We start from the raw sequence: 17,347 nt of genomic DNA, 5'->3' as shown, positions 1-17,347 counted from the left end.
TCCCTATAGCTTCTAATCAGAGGATTTTGCCTCATACTTCACTGGAAAAAAAATTTAGGCTATTCATCATGAGTTTCCCCTTATCCCCTCCTCATCTCACATCACTCAGGCACATTTTCCTACTGTCTCCTCCTTTACCCCTGTCTTAGATGAAGGCGGTCCTTCTCCTTATCAAGGCTATCTCTTTCACATGCACCTTTGATCTCATCTGTCCCATCTTCTCCACAAATTGTCCCCACTCATTTATCTTCATTCTTCCCAGATCTACTAGCTCTTTTCCTGCTGCCTACATATTTGTGTCTTCCCCCATCCTTAAAAAACCCTAAGTCCAGTGGCACTTAGCTACTATAATCTAATTGTCATGTTATTATTTTATATCTGTTGTCCATTTTACATCTAAACTTCAGAAAACTTTTTACAGTGGATGCCTCTCAATTTCTTCTGAACCCTGTGCACTCTAGTTTCCAACATCATTATTTGGTTGAAACTGCTCTTTGTATGCTTACCAATGACTTTTTTTTTTTTACCAGTGATCTTTTAATGCCACGTCCAATTGCCTTTTTATTTCAGTCTGCATCCTTCTTGACTTTTTTTGGCTGCTTTTGACACTGCTGATAACCTTTTTCTCTAGACAATCTCTTCTCTGGATTTTCATGACCTATGGGCTTTGCCAAAAGCTTTGGGCAGGCCTGATGTCAGGACCCTGTTAATTAATATTAAAAAAAAATAATAGCTTTGTCGTATTTCAGGAAAAATTAGCTCAATTTGCATAAGGAGTTAGGATATTGCTCCTCCTATAGCAAGGCAGTCAGATACCTAGGATGTCATACAAGACTATGGCCTAGAGAGTCCATAGATGAATGCAACAAGGATATAGACATAATGCAGTAAATTTTAAAGGAGAGTTGGTTGCTGAGTGATGGTAACAAGGAGAAGACATGGGAGTAGCAGTGAGGAGCAAAGAGTCTATAAACTCCTCCTAGGCCTGTGTGTCAAGGTGGTCGGGATGCACTTAACACAGGTATCCTGTTTTATTTTAGGATGAAATGAGACACTCATCAGTCTCATTTAACAAAAGGAGGTTAACCTTGCTTGCCCTAACATAGCAAGGATATGCAATAAGACCATAGTGACATTTAGCTACTATAGATGCAACCCTCTTCCTCTCCATATGGAAAAGCATCTGGTCAGCAAGGCAGGGTACAAATATCTCCCTTGACACGCTTGAGCTTCTGTTTTTCCAGATGAATTTTATTTTTTTCTATCTCTATAGAATACTTTTTTGGTAGTTTGATTGGTATGAATAAATATTTTAATTTAGGTGGAATTATTTTTATTAATTGGTTTAGCCTACCCATGAGCAATTAATATTTTTCCAGTTGCTTAGATATGACTTAATTTGTGTGAAAAGTGTTTTATAATTGTGTTCTTATAGTTCCTGGGTTTGTCTTGGCAGGTAGACTTCCAAGTATTTTATATTGTCTACAATTATTTTAAATGGAATTTCTCTATCTCTTGCTACTGGATTTGTTGGTAATGTATAGAAATGCTAATGCTTTATGTGGGTTTATTTTGTATCCTGCAACTTTGCTGAAGTTGTTAATAATTTCAAGTAGTAAAAACCACTTGATTCTCTAGGATTTCCCAAGTATATCATCATAGCATCTGCAAAAGAGAGTTTTATTACCTCATTCCCTATTCTAATTCCTTCTGCTTCTTTCTCTTCTCTTATTGCTATTGCTAGGATTTCCAATACAATATTGACTAGTATTAGTGATAATGGGGCATCCTTTTTTCACCCTTGATTATATTGGGAAGGCTTCTAGCTTATCCCCATTACAGATAATGCTTGCTGATGGTTTTAGATAAATGTTACTTATCATTTTAAGGTACGCTCCTTTTATTCCTATGCTCTCTATCTAGTATTTTTTTGTTTTTGTTTGTTTGGGGTTTTTTTTAGTGAGGCAATTGGGATTAAGTAACTTGCCCAGAGTCACACAGCTAGGAAGTATTATGTGTCTGAGGTCACATTTGAACTCAGGTCCTCCTGACGCCAGGGCCAGTGCTCTATCCAACCATCTAGTTGCCCCTCTCTCTAGTATTTTTAATAGGAGTAGGTGCTGTATTTTGTCAAAGGCTTTTTCTGAATCTATTGAAATAATCTTATGATTTCTGTTGGTTTAGTTATTGATCTGGTCAATTATGCTGATAGTTTTCCTAATACTGAATCAGCCCTACATTCCTGGTATAAATCCTACCTGGTCATAGTGTATGATCTTAATGACATATTACTGTAATCTCCTTTGGGAGTCATATTTTTAAGGACAATGACAAACTAGATAAGAGTGACTAGAATGGTAAAATAATATCATACAATGGCTATAGGAACTAATGTGTTTTGCCCAGAGAAGAAAAGATGAAGTGGAGAAATAATAACTGCCTTCAAATATTTTAATAGCTGTCATAGAAGAGGAAACAGACTTATTCTGTGTAGGTCCAAAGGGCATAACTAAGACCAATAGGAAGTTACAAGGAAGCAGATTTGGGGTCAAAAGATTTAATTAGAACTGCCTCCCAATGAAATAGACTGCCTAAATAATACAACACATCCTCCCATTCACTATTGGTATTAAAAAAGAAACTGAAATAGGGTAAAAGATTTCTGAACTAGGTGGAAGATTGGAAAGATGATCTCTGAGATTCCTCCATATGCAAAGATTCAATTATTTTGTATCTTCAAAGAGAAAAATAAATATGATTGATAGAAAGAAACAAAAGGATAGAAGAATAAGAGAGATTATCCTTGGAGAAGAGGAATACCTCAATGATAGGTAGGAGGACTTCAGAATAAGCTGACCTGTAAGGCTTTGAGCATGCGTGAAATAGATGGCTAGGTAACTTATAAGGAAATTCCACAAGATTCTACCTGCTCCCAAATATCACCTCTGCAACCTAGCCAATATAGTCTGTCATGGTGCTTCTCCTTGTCTTCTGACTCAGCTTAAAACTTCTCAAGTTTAATAACTTTCTCAGTTTTCAGTGATGAAGACTTCTTCATCATTCAATCAACGGACATTAATCCACCTGCACAAGACACTGCCCTAGCATTCTCTACAGAATCCCAAGAGGAAAAGGTTCCCTCTATCCAACAGCATAAACCTTACAAATCATACTCCCAGAGACCAATTTTGATTTCCAATAACCTTTATTAAGTTAACAAGCACCAAAAATGCACGAAAAAGGCTGGGAGATAAGATGTCTCCACAAACATGGGGAAATAAAGGTTCTTTTCCAATAGAAATGTGGTATACCTCTTCAAAAATATGATGATGGACTCTCCTCTCTCAAATTATTGTGTGAAGGAACTTAAATCTCAATAAGCATGGTTAAGCATCCATCAAGAAGAGCAGAAAAGTCATGGCTTCTCCAACCCAACTCCTTTATTTTTCCTCAGTGACTGGGGTGGCTTTGGACCCCATTTTTAATATTCCAATTGGCCATATTATATTGATGATTGGACAATCAGCTTGAAGAAGGCACAGTGTGATCTCAGAAATCCTAGGAAGACAAGGAAAGGAACTCATAAAAGAAAAACGAAAAAGGCAAGCAGATAACTCCATATTCTTTTATATTACAGTTCTATGGCAGCCCTCCTCCTCTACCCACAACCATGATTCCAAAGATCCAAAGATAATGTGAGAGTAGGGCTTTTGATTTTTACCTTACTACCTCTAAAATATGTTATATGACCTGAAGACCTCCCATCTGTTGTCACTCAAGAAAAACAATCCCCCACTGCCTACCTTCCCTTGCTCTCATAGCTATCCTAGGCATACTCACACATCACTGCCTACCTCTGCAGAGTCAAAGAGGTCTCGCTGGTGTTTGAAGGAAGAATGAGAGCTTGCATGCTGGAAAGAACAGAGTTAAAAGTTTGAAGGGTATCCTTCCCACTCCTACAGCTTCCCTTTATGTAGACAACTCACTCCTTGCCTGTTCTCCTAGCTATAAAGGGAGCCAATGGCTCCTGCCAGTTTAATTAAAGTTAACAAAAAGGGGGAAGCCTTTGTCTTCTCTGTGTGAGCCTCCTAAAGCTAATCCTGAGCCAGACTTAGCATTCCCTTATCCCAGACAGATGAAGGGTTTCCCACAAAAGATTTTCAAAGAAGGAGACATTCCAGACTTTCTTATTCTTCATTTTTAAGTTTTCAAACTTCCAACCCTTCACCTTCTACCCCTTTCAGTTCTCTTTAGGGAAGAAAACCTCTGACTGGTCAGAGGACATGGATTCAAAACCACCACTGATATTTACTACTATGTGAAACGGGGCAACCCACCTAACCACTCTGACATTCAATTTTCTCATCTATAAAAATTATCAGCTGGATTAGATTGCTTCAAATTATGAATCTGTTATCCTATGATTATTCCTTCTGTAATCCACCCAACTCCTTTCTCCTTCTTAAAGCAATTGGGGGAGGAAAAAGGAATGGGAGGAAGTGAGAAGCCTAGGGTATTAGTGAGCTGAGTAGTCTGGGATTGGGAAAGCTCTCTAAAGGAGAGGTGAGGAGGGGGAAGAAGAATACTGTGGATATGGTAGGCAAAGAGATTATTGCCAGAGACAGAGAGGGATGAGCACTCCAATTCCCTCCACTCACCCAAGTACCCTTATTAAGCAGGTGAAAACCACTCCAGAACATTTAATTAGATTCATCATTCTCTTCCCCCTGCTTTTCTCAAATTCCCAAAGTAGCAGCCAGGTAATGGGGTGGGAGGTTGAGGAATATGTTTATAGATAGCAAGGATGAACCAGAATACTTTTATTTTCTTTCTCTCTCCCACTTACCTTATCTGTGTCTTCCCATTCCCCTGCTTCTTCTTCACTTGACTCTTCTATTACTATCACATCATCATCCTCCTCCTCCATAAGACTGAGTCTGGTGGAGGTTGCATAGAAGGGTAGGACAAGAAGAAAGGTCTTTCACAATGAGCAGATAAAAGGTTTTAAGATGGTAAAGGAAGAGAAGGAGATACTAACTTGGTTAGCTGACTGCCTAGACCACGTCCACGGTGGCTATGTACAGTGTGGTGGAAATCCTCTGGACACGAGTGTTTGGGCTTTTGGGAGCCAAAGGGTGGCTGGCTATGTGGACAGAGATGTAAAAGGAATTAATTTTTTTTAAAAAAAACAACACTTATTAAGTACCTACTATGTGCAGTGAACTGTTTTAGATAATGAGGATAAAACAGAAGAAAATGTCTTACTCCCTACCTTCAAGGAGCTGGTAAGATATCTATGTAAATAACCATTATGCAAATTAAAATGTGACGTGTGAGTACAAGATGTTAAACAAGAGAAGAGTAGCAAAGGACAACAGAATCACTTTTAGCATGCCCTGGATGCTTCATGGAGAAGGCAATGATATCTGTGCTAGGTCTCAAAGGATGAAAAAGATTTCAAAGATTTCTATTTAGTAAGTCAGTCAGTCAATAAGTATTTATTAAACACTTGATTTGTACCAACATATAAACAACTACACACAAACAAGATAGGATAAATTGGAGATAATCAATAGAGGGAAAGCACTAGCTTTCTTGACCTCTAGGGACTGGAAAATGCTTCTTGTAGAAAAAAGCAATGAACTGGGTATGCAATTAAAAAAAACTAGAAAAAGAACAAATTAGAAATCCCCAGTTAAACACTAAATTGGAAATCCTAAAAATTAAAGGTGAAATTAATAAAATTGAGTATAAGAAAACCATTGAATTAATAAATAAAACTAAGAGTTAGTATTATGAAAAAATCAATGAAATAGATAAACCATTGGTTAATATGATTTTTAAAAAAGAAAACCAAATTACTAGTATCAAAAATGCAAAGGGTGATTATCAATAAAGAAGATGAAATTAAAGCAATTATAAGGAGTTATTTTGCCCAATTATGTGCCAATAAATTTTACAACTTAGGTGAAACTGAACAAAATTTGCAAAAATACAAACTGCCCAGATTAGCAAATGAGGAAATAGAATATCTAAATAGACCTATTTTAGAAAAAGAAATTGAGCAGGCCATAAATAAGCTTCCTAAGAAAAAAGCATAAGGACCACATGGATTTACAAGTGAATTTTATCAAACATTTAAAGACCAACTATTTCTAATATTAAATAAATTATTTGGAATAACAGGCAAAGAGGGGTCCTACCAAGCTCCTTTTATGAAACAAATAATATACTGATACCTAAACCAGGAAAAGTAAAAACAGAGAAAGAAAATCAGACCAATTTCATTAACGGATGCAAAAAATTCTAAATAAAATACTACCTAAAAGATTACAACAATATATTACAAAGATTATACATTATGACCAAATGGGATTCATACCAGGAATGCAAGGATGGCTTAACATAAAGAAAACTATTAACATAATTGATTATATCAATAACAAAAGTAACTAAAACCATATCAATAGATGCAGGAAAAGCGTTTGATAAAGTACAACACTTATTTCTATTAAAAACACTTGAAAGTATAGGCATAAATGGACTTTTCCTTAAATTGATAAGAATCATCTACCTAAAACCATTAGCAAGCATTATTTGTAATAGGGATAAGATAGAAGCTTTCCCAGTAAGATCAGGTATGAAACAAGGATGCCCACTGTCACCTATTATTTATTATTCAGTATTGTACTGGAAATCCTAGCAATAGCAGTAACAGAAGAAAAAGAAATAGAAGAAATCAGAATAGGGAATGAAGTAATAAAACTATCTTTTTTGCAGATGATACGATTATATGCTTGGAAAATTCTAAAGACTCAAAAAGTTAACTGAAATAATTAATAATTTCAGCAAAGTAAAGCAGGATATAAAGTAAACCCACATAAATCATCAGCATTCCTATATATCACCAACAGGATCCTGCAGGAAGAGACAGCTAGAGTTACCCCATTAAAAATGATTCTAGACAGTATAAAATGCCTGGGAATACACCTACTAAAACAAACCCAGGATCTATATGAACAAAACCATAAAAAAAACTTTGTACAGAAATAAAACCAGATTTAAATAAATGGAGAAATATTAATTCTTCATGGGTAGGCAGGGCCAATATAACAAAAATGACCATTTTACCTAAATTAATCTACATATTCAATGCCATCCCAATTAAGTTACCAAAAAATTACTTTACAGAGCTAGAAAAAAATAATAAAATTCATTTGGAAGAACAAAAGATCAAGATTATCAAAGGAACTAATTAAAAAAATATAAAGAAAGGTTTAGCAGTACCAGATCTTATCTATTACAAGGCAGTAATTATCAAAACTATAAAACTATTATACTGTCTAAGATAGATATAAGGGAGATAGGTAGATCAGTGGAACAGAGTAGACATGCAAATTGCAGTAACAAACAAATATAACTTGTTTGACAATTGTAAAGACTTAAGTTTTGGGGATAAGAACTCATTATTTGGTAAAAAATTGTTGGGAAAGCTAGAAAGCAGTCTGGCAGAAATTGGGCATAGATCAACATCTTACACCATTTACCAAGATAAGGTCAATGCATACATGACCTAGATATAAAGGGAGATACTATAAGAAAACTTAAAGAACATGGAACATATTACCTATCAGACTTATGGATAGACGAACAATTTATGAACAAACAAAAGATAAAGAATGTTATAAGACATAAAATGGATAGTTTTGATTACATTAAATTTAAAAGTTCTTGTACAAATAAAATAAATGTAGCCAAGATCAGAAGGAAAGCATAAAACTGGAAAAAATTTTATAGACTGTTCCTCAGATAAAGGTCTCATATCTCAAACATATAAAGAACTCTGTCAAATCTATAAGATTGAGTCATTCCCCAATTGATAAATGGTCAAAGGATATGAACAGGAAGTTTTCTAATGAAGAAATCAAAACAATTTATAGTCATATGAAAAAAATGCTTTAAATCATTATTGATTAGGGAAATGCAAATTAAAACAACCTTGAGATTATTTTACACCTATCAGATTGGTTAAAATGATAGAAGGGGAAAGTGACAAATGTTGATGAAGATGTGGAAAAATTGAGACCTTAATTCATTATTCATGGATGTGAGAGGTGATCCAACCATTTGGAGAGAGATTTGGAATTATGCTCAAAGAGTTATTAAACTGCCTATACCCTTTGACCCAGCAATACCACTATTAAGTCTGTTTCCCAAGATGATTAGGGAAAATGGAAAAGAACCTACATGTTCTAAAATATTTATAGCAGCTCTCTTTGTGGTGGCAAAGAACTGGAAATTGCAGGATGCCCATCAGTTGGGAAATCGCTAAAGAAATTGTGGTACATGTTCATGATGGAATACTATTCTGCTATAAGAAATAATCAGCTCAGTGATTTTAGAAAAGCATGGAGAGACCTCCATGAGATAATGAAGAGTGAAATAAGCAGAACCAAGGGAACACTGTATACAGTAATAGCAGTATTGTTTTAAGAACAACTTTTAGCAACCAAGCCATTCTGACTATTATAAACATCCAAATTAACCTCAAATATCCTATGAAGGAAAATGCTGTTTGAATCCAGAAAGGAAGATTGCTATGGTATAGGAAATGATGAGCTGGTGGATTTAGAAAAACATGGAAAGACTTAGACTTATGGAAGAAGATGCTATCTACCTTCAGAGAAACATATGATAGGAGGTAATAAGCATAGTACAGTCTTACATATGCATGTATGAGTGTATATGTGTACATATGTGTATGTTGTGTGTGTGTGTGTGTGTGTGTGTGTGTGTGTGTGTATCTCCACACTTAACTGTAACCTTCTTTGAGGTGAGGGGAGAGGGCAGGGGGAAAAGAATAAAAAGTTCACAGGAGAGAACAAAAGAAAACCAACAAGGAAGCAAAGACAAGCTGGATAGCTTTGAAAACAATGTGTAGTATTTATTACATATGTTTTCTTGAAATGGAAATTTATTGTTTTACACTGAATCCTTTCTTATGGTCTGCTGTGTACATGGCAATGTTTTTTTTTCTCATTTTATATTTAAGTGTATAATCAAAAAATTTCACAAAGAAAAGATCAGTGTAAATCTGGGGAGAAGGTAAATGGATTATAAAGAAGGTCTGAAAGACAAAAACTGAAGAGGCAAAATAAACAGAAAATTAAAATGAGAAGTACAGTACAGGATAATTGTGGGATCATGAGAGAAAGACTCATAAAAAAGTTAGACAAATGCCAAGACACAGAAACTGAGGCTTAGACCCTCTCCCTAGTCCTTACCTTTGGGTAAACTCTGATGCAGAGTCCTCTTCTTCATCCTTTTGTCTCCAAAGGGAATACCTCCCTTTCACAGTTGTAGAGGTGAATGTAGGAGTCTGTGGGGCACTGCTTAGAAGTAGGCTCTGTTCCTGAGGTGGGCAGAAATGCTCTTGACCTTGCTTGGAGGTGGCTGTAGAGACAGACAAATATGCCAACTTCTAGCCCAGAGGACTTGTATACCAATCTCTTCGACTTCCTCAAGGCTTAGCCAAGTTTATTTTTGCCCAGGACAGGGTTTGGCATAGGGACTCAGGGAAAAACAACTTCCATGACTTAGGAATGATTCCATCCACACCACCGGGGATAGATGAAGTGCTAATACACAATCTAAAGTGGCATTGTGGAAGTGTATTTAGCATTAAGGGCTTTTTTAGTCCCTGACTTCAAGGAGCTCACACTCCATTATGGGAAGAAAAAATGTCTGATTTCAGAGGATGATGGCAAAACATCAAAAAACCTTGCCTCCTATCAGAAACATGAACGAGAGAATGAAAAAAAAAATTTGTTAAGCATTTACTGACTATTTCAAATTTATCCTGTACATATCTAATTCGTACATGGTTGTTTTCATCCCCATTGGACTGTGAGATCCTTGATAACAGGGACTGGGTTTCATCTTTTTGCTTTCCTTTTTCTTGTGTCTCTAATGTTTACCACAGTAACTGACACCCAGGTGATTAATAAGAGTTTGCTGACCGACTGACATTTATTATATGATGGCCTAAGAAAGAACTGAATGGGGGAGGGATTGGAGATCACAGTAAGGATGAAGAACAGGTAAGGATAAAGAGGTGATAAAGCAAAAGGAAAGTTAGAATGATAGATTATGATTAGGTAAAGGAATTCAGAATTCAGGAACTCTTAAGTTATTTCTTCTATTGCTCATCTAGCCCTCATCTGTAGCCCAGCACAATTAAATATCTTTTCATATGTTATACTTTTTTTGTATCTCTTGAAGGACCCAGCACAATGGTTTACACATAGAAGGCTTTCAATAAATAATCAGCATCAAGAATTTAAAGGTGGGAAGGGACCTTAGAGATCCAATCAAACCTTTTCATTTTATAAAGAAATTAAGGACCAGAAAGGAAAAATAACTAGGTAAAGATTAAAAGGCAAATTGAACCTAGGTCTCCTGGCTCCCAGGGCCATTTCCTTCTCCAGTGGAATGTACCATCTTCATTTCTAACTAAAAGATGACAGAGGATAATTCTTCAGTTAAGATTTAGAACATAATTACTACAGTAAATCTTCAACATTCTCATGTTGAACTTCTGCCATTTAAGTATTTGTGTGATTTTATTAGTAGTCTCATTTTCATTTTCATGTTGGCAACCATGCACAGTTGAGACTATGTGGACTAGAAAAAAAAAGAGAGAAGCGAGATGCATGCAAGTTTATGGAGCAACTGATGCTTCATTGGTCTTGTTTACCCTTCTGTTATAAAGAGCTCCCTGTGCATCCATATATTTTCATTGTTTTCCTTGAAAATTCAAGTTTTGTTCTGCAATTATGCCCCCAAAGCATAGCGCAAGTCCTTTGGGTTCTGAGACGATGTTGAGACCTTGCCAATCTCAGCATCTTCCAACAGAAAAGACTAAGGTGCCAGCAACCTCTCCCTTGGTTTTTCAGAGAGTGGCCAAAGTAGGAGAGGTTTACAGCAGCATAGTATAGAGTACAACACCCTCACACCTCCATCTGACACAACAGAAGATAAGATTGAAATTAAAAAATGTTTTAGTTTTAAGAATTTTATTTGTAGTATAGTATTTATGGTACTGTAGATTTCATGTGTTGTGAAAAGTGAATATTATCTGAAATCTCTTTTTTTTAAATTGAGATGTTAATGCAGGTCACAGAATACTAGGGAATTCCTGGCAAGAAAAAGTGTTTTGCATGGTACCAATTTTATTTTGTACCCCGCATTTTATAGGTTATTTCATGGTTACTGTATTAGGAAAAGTACATATTATCAGGATTGCTTTGTTATAAAGAATTTTATCCAGAAAAGTGTACTTTCAGCAATCTCTAGCAAAAGATTACATTTTTGGGTGATTATGGGAACCTAACCCCCTATTTTCCCATAGATTCAATGTTATCAACATTGTGTTTTTCATTTTCTAGGAACCTTACCCCAGCAAAAGCTGAGGATTAACTGTATATGTTAGAATTATATAAATGTCAACTATTATCATTCTCTCTAGTTTTTTGTGACACTTCTCTCTCCTGGTTCTCCTCTTACCTCACTGCTTCTTCTCAGTCTCTTTTGCTTGATCTTCATTCAGGTCACAACAGCTTACAGTGGGTGTCTCACAGGACTCTGTCCTGGGCCCTTTCTCTTCTCCTTATACTATTTTACTTGGTGATTTTATCAGCTCCCATGGATTCAATTATCATCTCTCTATGCTAATGAATCTCAAATTTACTTATCCAATCTTAACCTGTCCAATGACCTCTGGTCTCTTATTTCCAACTGCCTATTAGACATCATCTCAAGCTCAATATGTCCAAAACTGAACTCATTATTTACCTTCCAAATTTTCCTCCCTTCCAAATTTCCCTATTACTATTGAAGTTACTCATGACCATCCTCCCAGGACCCTAGTCTGGCAATGTTAACTCGTCACTGTCTCTCATTTTCCATATGCAATCTGTTGCCAAGGCCTGGTGATTTTACCTCCTAACATCTCTTTCATATGCTTCCTCTTACACTGTCACTATCCTGATGCTTATACTCTTCACCTTATACTAGGACTATAGTAACAGTCTGCTGATTTGCCTGCCATAAGTCTCTCCCCACTCCAGTTCCTCCTCCATTTACATGTCAAAGTGATCTTCCTAAATCAAAGGTCTGACCATATCATTCCCCTACTAAATAAACTTCAGTGGCTCCCTATAACCTTTAGGATCTTCTGGTGTTCAAAGCCCTTTATAATCTGCATCCCCCAACACACACACATATGCTTTTCCACTCTTCTTATAACCTGCCTCCCTTGATCCAGTGACAATGGCCTCCTTCTTGTTCCTTGAACAAGAAGGCACTCCATCTCCAAATTCTAGGCATTTTCACTGTCACCATGCCAGGAACGCTCTCTTTCTTCATATCTACCTCTAGGCTTCCCTAGCTTCCTTCAAGTCCCGGCCAAAATTTCATCTTCTACAAGATGCTTTTCCTAATTCCTCTTAAATCCTAGTGCCTTTCTTCTGTTTGATTATTCCCTCCTTATCCTGTACATAGCTTGTTTGTACATAGTTATTTGCATGTTGTCTCCCCCATTGTAAGACTGTGAGCTCCTTTTACATTTCTGTGTATCTCCAGCGCTTAGTATTATGTTTGACAAATAGGCATTTAATAGATACTTTTTATTAACTGAGTTTGGTTTTATAATCATCTGGGCTGGTTTTTTTTGTTTGTTTCTCTCAGTTTGGAATTCCTTTATATAGCTCAATGAACTGATGAAGAGAGTAACCACTAAGAGTTAAAAAAATAGCGATATTTGTTGGTTGTTTACCCAATGGAGAGAAGGGCAGGGATTGTGAGATGTACAGAAGGTCCTTACCTTCTATACGTCTCCTCTTGGGCTGGGAGTGTCCCTGAGGGCTGGTCTCAGCACTATTTTCTTGTGAGCTGAGGGAACGGCAATAGGAAATCACTGGACTCCAGTGGCTAGATGGCTGTGGGACCTGATGCAGGCACTTCTGCAAATAGGACAGCCTGAGACAGAAGAGAAAGGGAAAGGGGGTTTGAGTTACCAATGTCCCCTTCCCACTCCATTCTCCTCCTATAACCACTCCCACCTCATATTCCTGCAGTAACTTACAGAAGCTGCTTATCCTGGTGGAAAAGACGAGGTGAAAATTCTTCAAGCAGCTCCAAAAATGCCAAATTGGGAGGCTGATTTGAGGAGCTAGCTGGAGGCAACTCTGCCAGGGAAAACTTGATGCCTTCTCTTGATAGGGAGAAAATTATCTTAGGAGGGTGGTCATCTCTCACATCCTAGGACCAATGTATCTTGTACCTAAAACCCAGCTTGTTCCCCAAAGCCCAACAATCACCACAACTTGTTTTCAGGATTATTCTTCTACTTCTTCTAGCCTTCCACAATCTCTGCTCAAGTCCTGGACACCCAAATCCCACCTCTCTCCCCAGCCAATATATCAAGGCATCCTCACTTGTGCAGCATGACGATAAGGTCACGGTTCTGCAGCTGCTGAGGTCCAAAGCTCAAGGCAAACCTCCGGGCCAGATCCTTCATCTCCATGAAGGCTGGGAGACTATCCAGGCCCTTTGGCCCATGCTCCTGTAACAGCTCCGTATACAACTGGTCCCAAGGTGTGGTGGTATATTTGGAAAGGGGAAGAACAGTATGAGGTAGAAAAAAAATAAGAAGAATTCACATTATGTACAAAAAGTACTTTCATAGACATCTCATTATACTCTATCATTTTACTGAGAAAACAGTTGCAGAGCAGTTAAATGATTTCCTCAAAGTCATAATAAAACAGTTGGAATTAGATTTTCTAAATTCAAGTCTAGGACTCCTTCCATGATACCACAGCAGCTCACCCACACCTTTGCTCAGCCCCCTCAGAAGGGCAAATCTTTTATCCTAACCCCATGGCAATAACTAAGTTGAAAAACACTGCCCACTGTGATAGAGGCTGGGGAAATGAAATCACCCCTACCTTATCTCCAGGACTTCCAAGTTCTAAACAGAAAGGGAAAGTTACATGGGGGTAGGGATGGCATCTGCTTAGCCAGTCTACATGCATTTACTGGGTACCTGCATAAATGGTGTGGCGCATTCAAAAGAAATAAGGCAAAATCCTGTCCTTGAATCATCTAATATATAATTGGTAAAGGTTAGGCAGAAATATGTATTGGCTCTGAAGAAAGGATGCAATCAAGACTGGGGACCCTGAAAAGAATGTGGATACCTGTTTAAGGCTAAGCAACAGGGTTTGAGAACACTGTTTTCGGTTGATCTGTCTTGACCGTGTTAGTATTTCCTTGATGATATCACCATAGTCATTGTAGAACTGAGGAGAGAAACACAGAGACAGTTTTCCCATTTCTATTAACAATTTTTTCTTCTCTTTAGTCAGGGTAGAAAAAACACCAAATATAAAGAAATAATTCCAACAGAAGTTTCAAAAGAAATCATGCTTAAGGAAAATACAAATAAGAATGGAAACTCCATCTCTGTCTAGATCTCTACATTTTCCAGCCATTACAGAGCTTCACAATGAGTATTAGTAGCCTCACAAAATGGAGACGGATTCTGGGGGGCACGTGGAGCTAAATTCTACACCTCATTAAATCCTCTCTCCTCTTAAAAATCACCCATCTAGTCTCTTTCCCTTTATAGACAGGACAGGGTAAAGAAAGTTCTGGACAGAAGGAACAGACTCTCTTCTCTGGGCCACCACTCATCTCTATTTTCTAACTTTCCCAATCTCCCCTTTTTATTTTTTCTACTCTTGCTCTCTTAGCTCTTACTCCAATTTGTTCTATCGCTTCTTCTCAGTACCTTGCAGTACTTGAAGATGTCTCTATGCCTAACTCTATTTCTATCCCCCTCCATAATTAGCCCTATTCCATACCTTGCTATAGTGCTTGAAGATATCTGAGGCTGCTTCCATCTCCAGAACCCCATAGATCAACAGTTTACAGAATCCAGCCAAAAGACGACGACGCTGGTGCAGCTGTTCAATCTGTGCCTGTTCTTCCTCTGCATCTTTAGTATCTAAGCCAGAATACCAAGACGAAGCAAGTAAAATAAAGGCCATATTCCTCTGCCTCTGTGATCTAATCCCAGACTTTAGAGTTCTCCCTACGCACAGCCCCAACACCATTCTGGTACCAATGCCTGGCTCTCCCGGCTGGATGAAGACATGGTCCATGAGGAAGCTGGCTAACTCTGACTGCAGGGTGGCCTCAGGAAGGAAGATAAGAGGTTTCAGATGATCCTGCCCCCCCAAAATCATCTGAGGGCTGAAGATAAGGAGCAAGTCACTTAATAAGACAAAAGCCTGATGGGAGAGAAGATGAAACCAGAGATAAAGAACAAAGGGTCAGGCTACATTAAAAAGGTAATTTCTACCTAATGAAAATGTCCCACCCCCATGCTTCAGTAAAGGTCTCACTTGTTCTTGGATCTCTGAATCCACATCTGAGAGGCAGCTTTGGCAGAGATCACAGAAAGTCAACAGTTTGCCCCTCAAGCCCAGCACCTGTTCCTATAGAGGTGAATTGAGGAGGGGAATGATTACAGTAAAGATAAAGACAGGCTTCCTTGACTACCCTTCCCCTATATCCAATTTCCTCACATTAGATTCATAGTTACCTGTGAAGAATTTGATCCAGAGACATGAGCCAATGTCCAAAGGATAGAGAAATAGATGAGGGTCAATGCTGGGAGGATTATCTGCATGATTCAACGAAGGGAAATAAAGGTTGGAAAAACAGAAGGTACAGGAGGAGAGAGAGTTGAAAGATGTGAGGAGGAAAAACAACTAGGATGGGACTATCTCCTACGACATTCTCTCCCTTCTCTTTAAAGGGAATTATGTAGATCTAAGCCTTTGGGCATTGGAAAGATTTGTCAATACTCTCAGATTTGTCAGTCTCCTGGAATACACTGAGGTGGCACCAACAATTTTCTTCATTGGGTAGAAGTGGGGCACCTCCCAATACTGTAAGAAGAGAAACATCCCTCCAAGTCCCTGGGAATATTCCTGAAATTGGAAAAGGCTGTAATATTTGGCAAGCTTAAAAGTCCTTTGTAAAGCTCCTGCCCTATTCTCTTTTCCCCTTTGGCTCACTTGTCGTGGAACATCTGCAGTATCCACAGCTTTTTTCAGGAGTCGGCAACAAGGCTCATACAGCTCCCAGCGTGTTAGATCATGGGCACTGGAAGTTAGGATGGAGGAAGAGAAAAGGGTTAAAATGGACTGTGCCAGGAGAGAAGTTAGGGTAGGGAGAGGAAGAAGAGGAAGTGCTCACTTGTGGAAGGCAGAAAGACGCTTTAGAGTGGCTGCCATATTATACACCTCATCCTCATCCTCATCCAAGAAGGAGCCCTAAGGACAAAATGGTCCTTACATCAGAATTTTCCCCAAAAATCCACTTGTCCTTCCTCCTTAGCTTTCATTCCTCTTCTGGGACCTCAATATTTTGACTGTGGTTCTTAATTCCCTTCAAGAATGAATAGCCCTGACACCCGGGCCCTGGACCCTGGACCCAATCCTGACCTGTAGTAGCTCTTCTAGCTCCTGTTGGAATCGGTCAGTCAGCAGGTCTACCAGCTGGCTTCGGGCAAAGTCTACCCGGCTGAAGAAGGTGAACTCTGGGTCACAGAGCAAGTAGAGGGCACGGGCCCCAGCCTCCAACACCACAGGTTCTGTATGCTTCACCACTACTTCTTGAAGCTGCTGAAGGAGCAACTCTAAGTGCTAGGGAGAATACAGGGTCAGTAAAGAGTAGCATTTAGGGAACAAAGGCTAGAAGGGATAAGAGAAGGCACCACATGAGGGTCTAGGGTTTGGGGGTGGGGTTCAATGACAGAATGCCAGGGTAAGGAAATTTTGGTGTTAAGTAAAAGTTCTGAAAAGGGAGAAACGGGCTGAAAGTATGGCACCTGGGTCAGGGAATGGGAAGAGGTCAGTGGATAGAAAATATGGGAGAAGGGAAATAATAAATGAGGAACATTCTTCCCACTCTCCATTTACTTTCTGTAGGCGTCCAGTGCAGTAGATGTTGAGGTCAAAGAAGTTGAGAAGCTGAAGCAGGGGGGAAACCTTTTCTGCATCAGCTGAGAACTGTGGTAGTTAAATAATGAAACACATATTAAGTTGCTTCATTTCCTGCTTCAGCCCTCATTCCCTTGGGAGAGTTTTTTCTCATTCCCTGATACTGAAGGATGCTGTACCTTGGCTAAAAGCTGAGGCAGCAGAGGAATGAGGTGCTCTGTCAGTTTTAACTTGTCGTCTGCCTGGATCTTACGTTCTTTGGCAGTGAAACC

General features: G+C 38.4%; 1 protein-coding gene across 4 annotated transcripts in view; it reads right to left on the bottom strand.

The window, feature by feature from the left end:
- Positions 1 to 3,186: 3,186 nt before the first annotated feature.
- The window catches only part of STAG3 (STAG3 cohesin complex component), a 41,344-nt gene continuing 27,183 nt past the window's right edge, over positions 3,187 to 17,347 (bottom strand). For 3 of the 4 annotated variants that reach the window (XM_020979173.2, XM_020979178.2, XM_020979177.2), the window contains 18 exons: positions 17,255 to 17,347; positions 17,055 to 17,144; positions 16,578 to 16,778; positions 16,330 to 16,406; positions 16,149 to 16,236; positions 15,671 to 15,751; positions 15,471 to 15,563; positions 15,188 to 15,356; positions 14,928 to 15,070; positions 14,262 to 14,363; positions 13,497 to 13,645; positions 13,145 to 13,273; positions 12,884 to 13,038; positions 9,285 to 9,453; positions 5,039 to 5,143; positions 4,847 to 4,937; positions 3,841 to 3,911; positions 3,187 to 3,558 (listed from right to left, as the gene is read on the bottom strand). In XM_020979173.2, coding sequence (XP_020834832.1) covers positions 3,441 to 3,558; positions 3,841 to 3,911; positions 4,847 to 4,937; positions 5,039 to 5,143; positions 9,285 to 9,453; positions 12,884 to 13,038; positions 13,145 to 13,273; positions 13,497 to 13,645; positions 14,262 to 14,363; positions 14,928 to 15,070; positions 15,188 to 15,356; positions 15,471 to 15,563; positions 15,671 to 15,751; positions 16,149 to 16,236; positions 16,330 to 16,406; positions 16,578 to 16,778; positions 17,055 to 17,144; positions 17,255 to 17,347 — 2,124 coding nt within the window. In that variant the 3' untranslated portion in view covers positions 3,187 to 3,440. The remainder of the gene's footprint in view (positions 3,559 to 3,840; positions 3,912 to 4,846; positions 4,938 to 5,038; positions 5,144 to 9,284; positions 9,454 to 12,883; positions 13,039 to 13,144; positions 13,274 to 13,496; positions 13,646 to 14,261; positions 14,364 to 14,927; positions 15,071 to 15,187; positions 15,357 to 15,470; positions 15,564 to 15,670; positions 15,752 to 16,148; positions 16,237 to 16,329; positions 16,407 to 16,577; positions 16,779 to 17,054; positions 17,145 to 17,254) is intronic. The other variant, XM_020979176.2, reaches the window with a different exon arrangement.

The sequence above is a fragment of the Phascolarctos cinereus genome, unplaced genomic scaffold, assembly GCF_003287225.1.
Source record: "Phascolarctos cinereus isolate Bilbo 61053 unplaced genomic scaffold, phaCin_HiC Scaffold_5;HRSCAF=322, whole genome shotgun sequence".
Lineage (NCBI taxonomy): Eukaryota > Metazoa > Chordata > Mammalia > Diprotodontia > Phascolarctidae > Phascolarctos > Phascolarctos cinereus.
The sequence above is the reverse complement of the archived record's forward strand: the minus strand, read 5'-3'. Positions and strand labels throughout refer to the sequence as shown.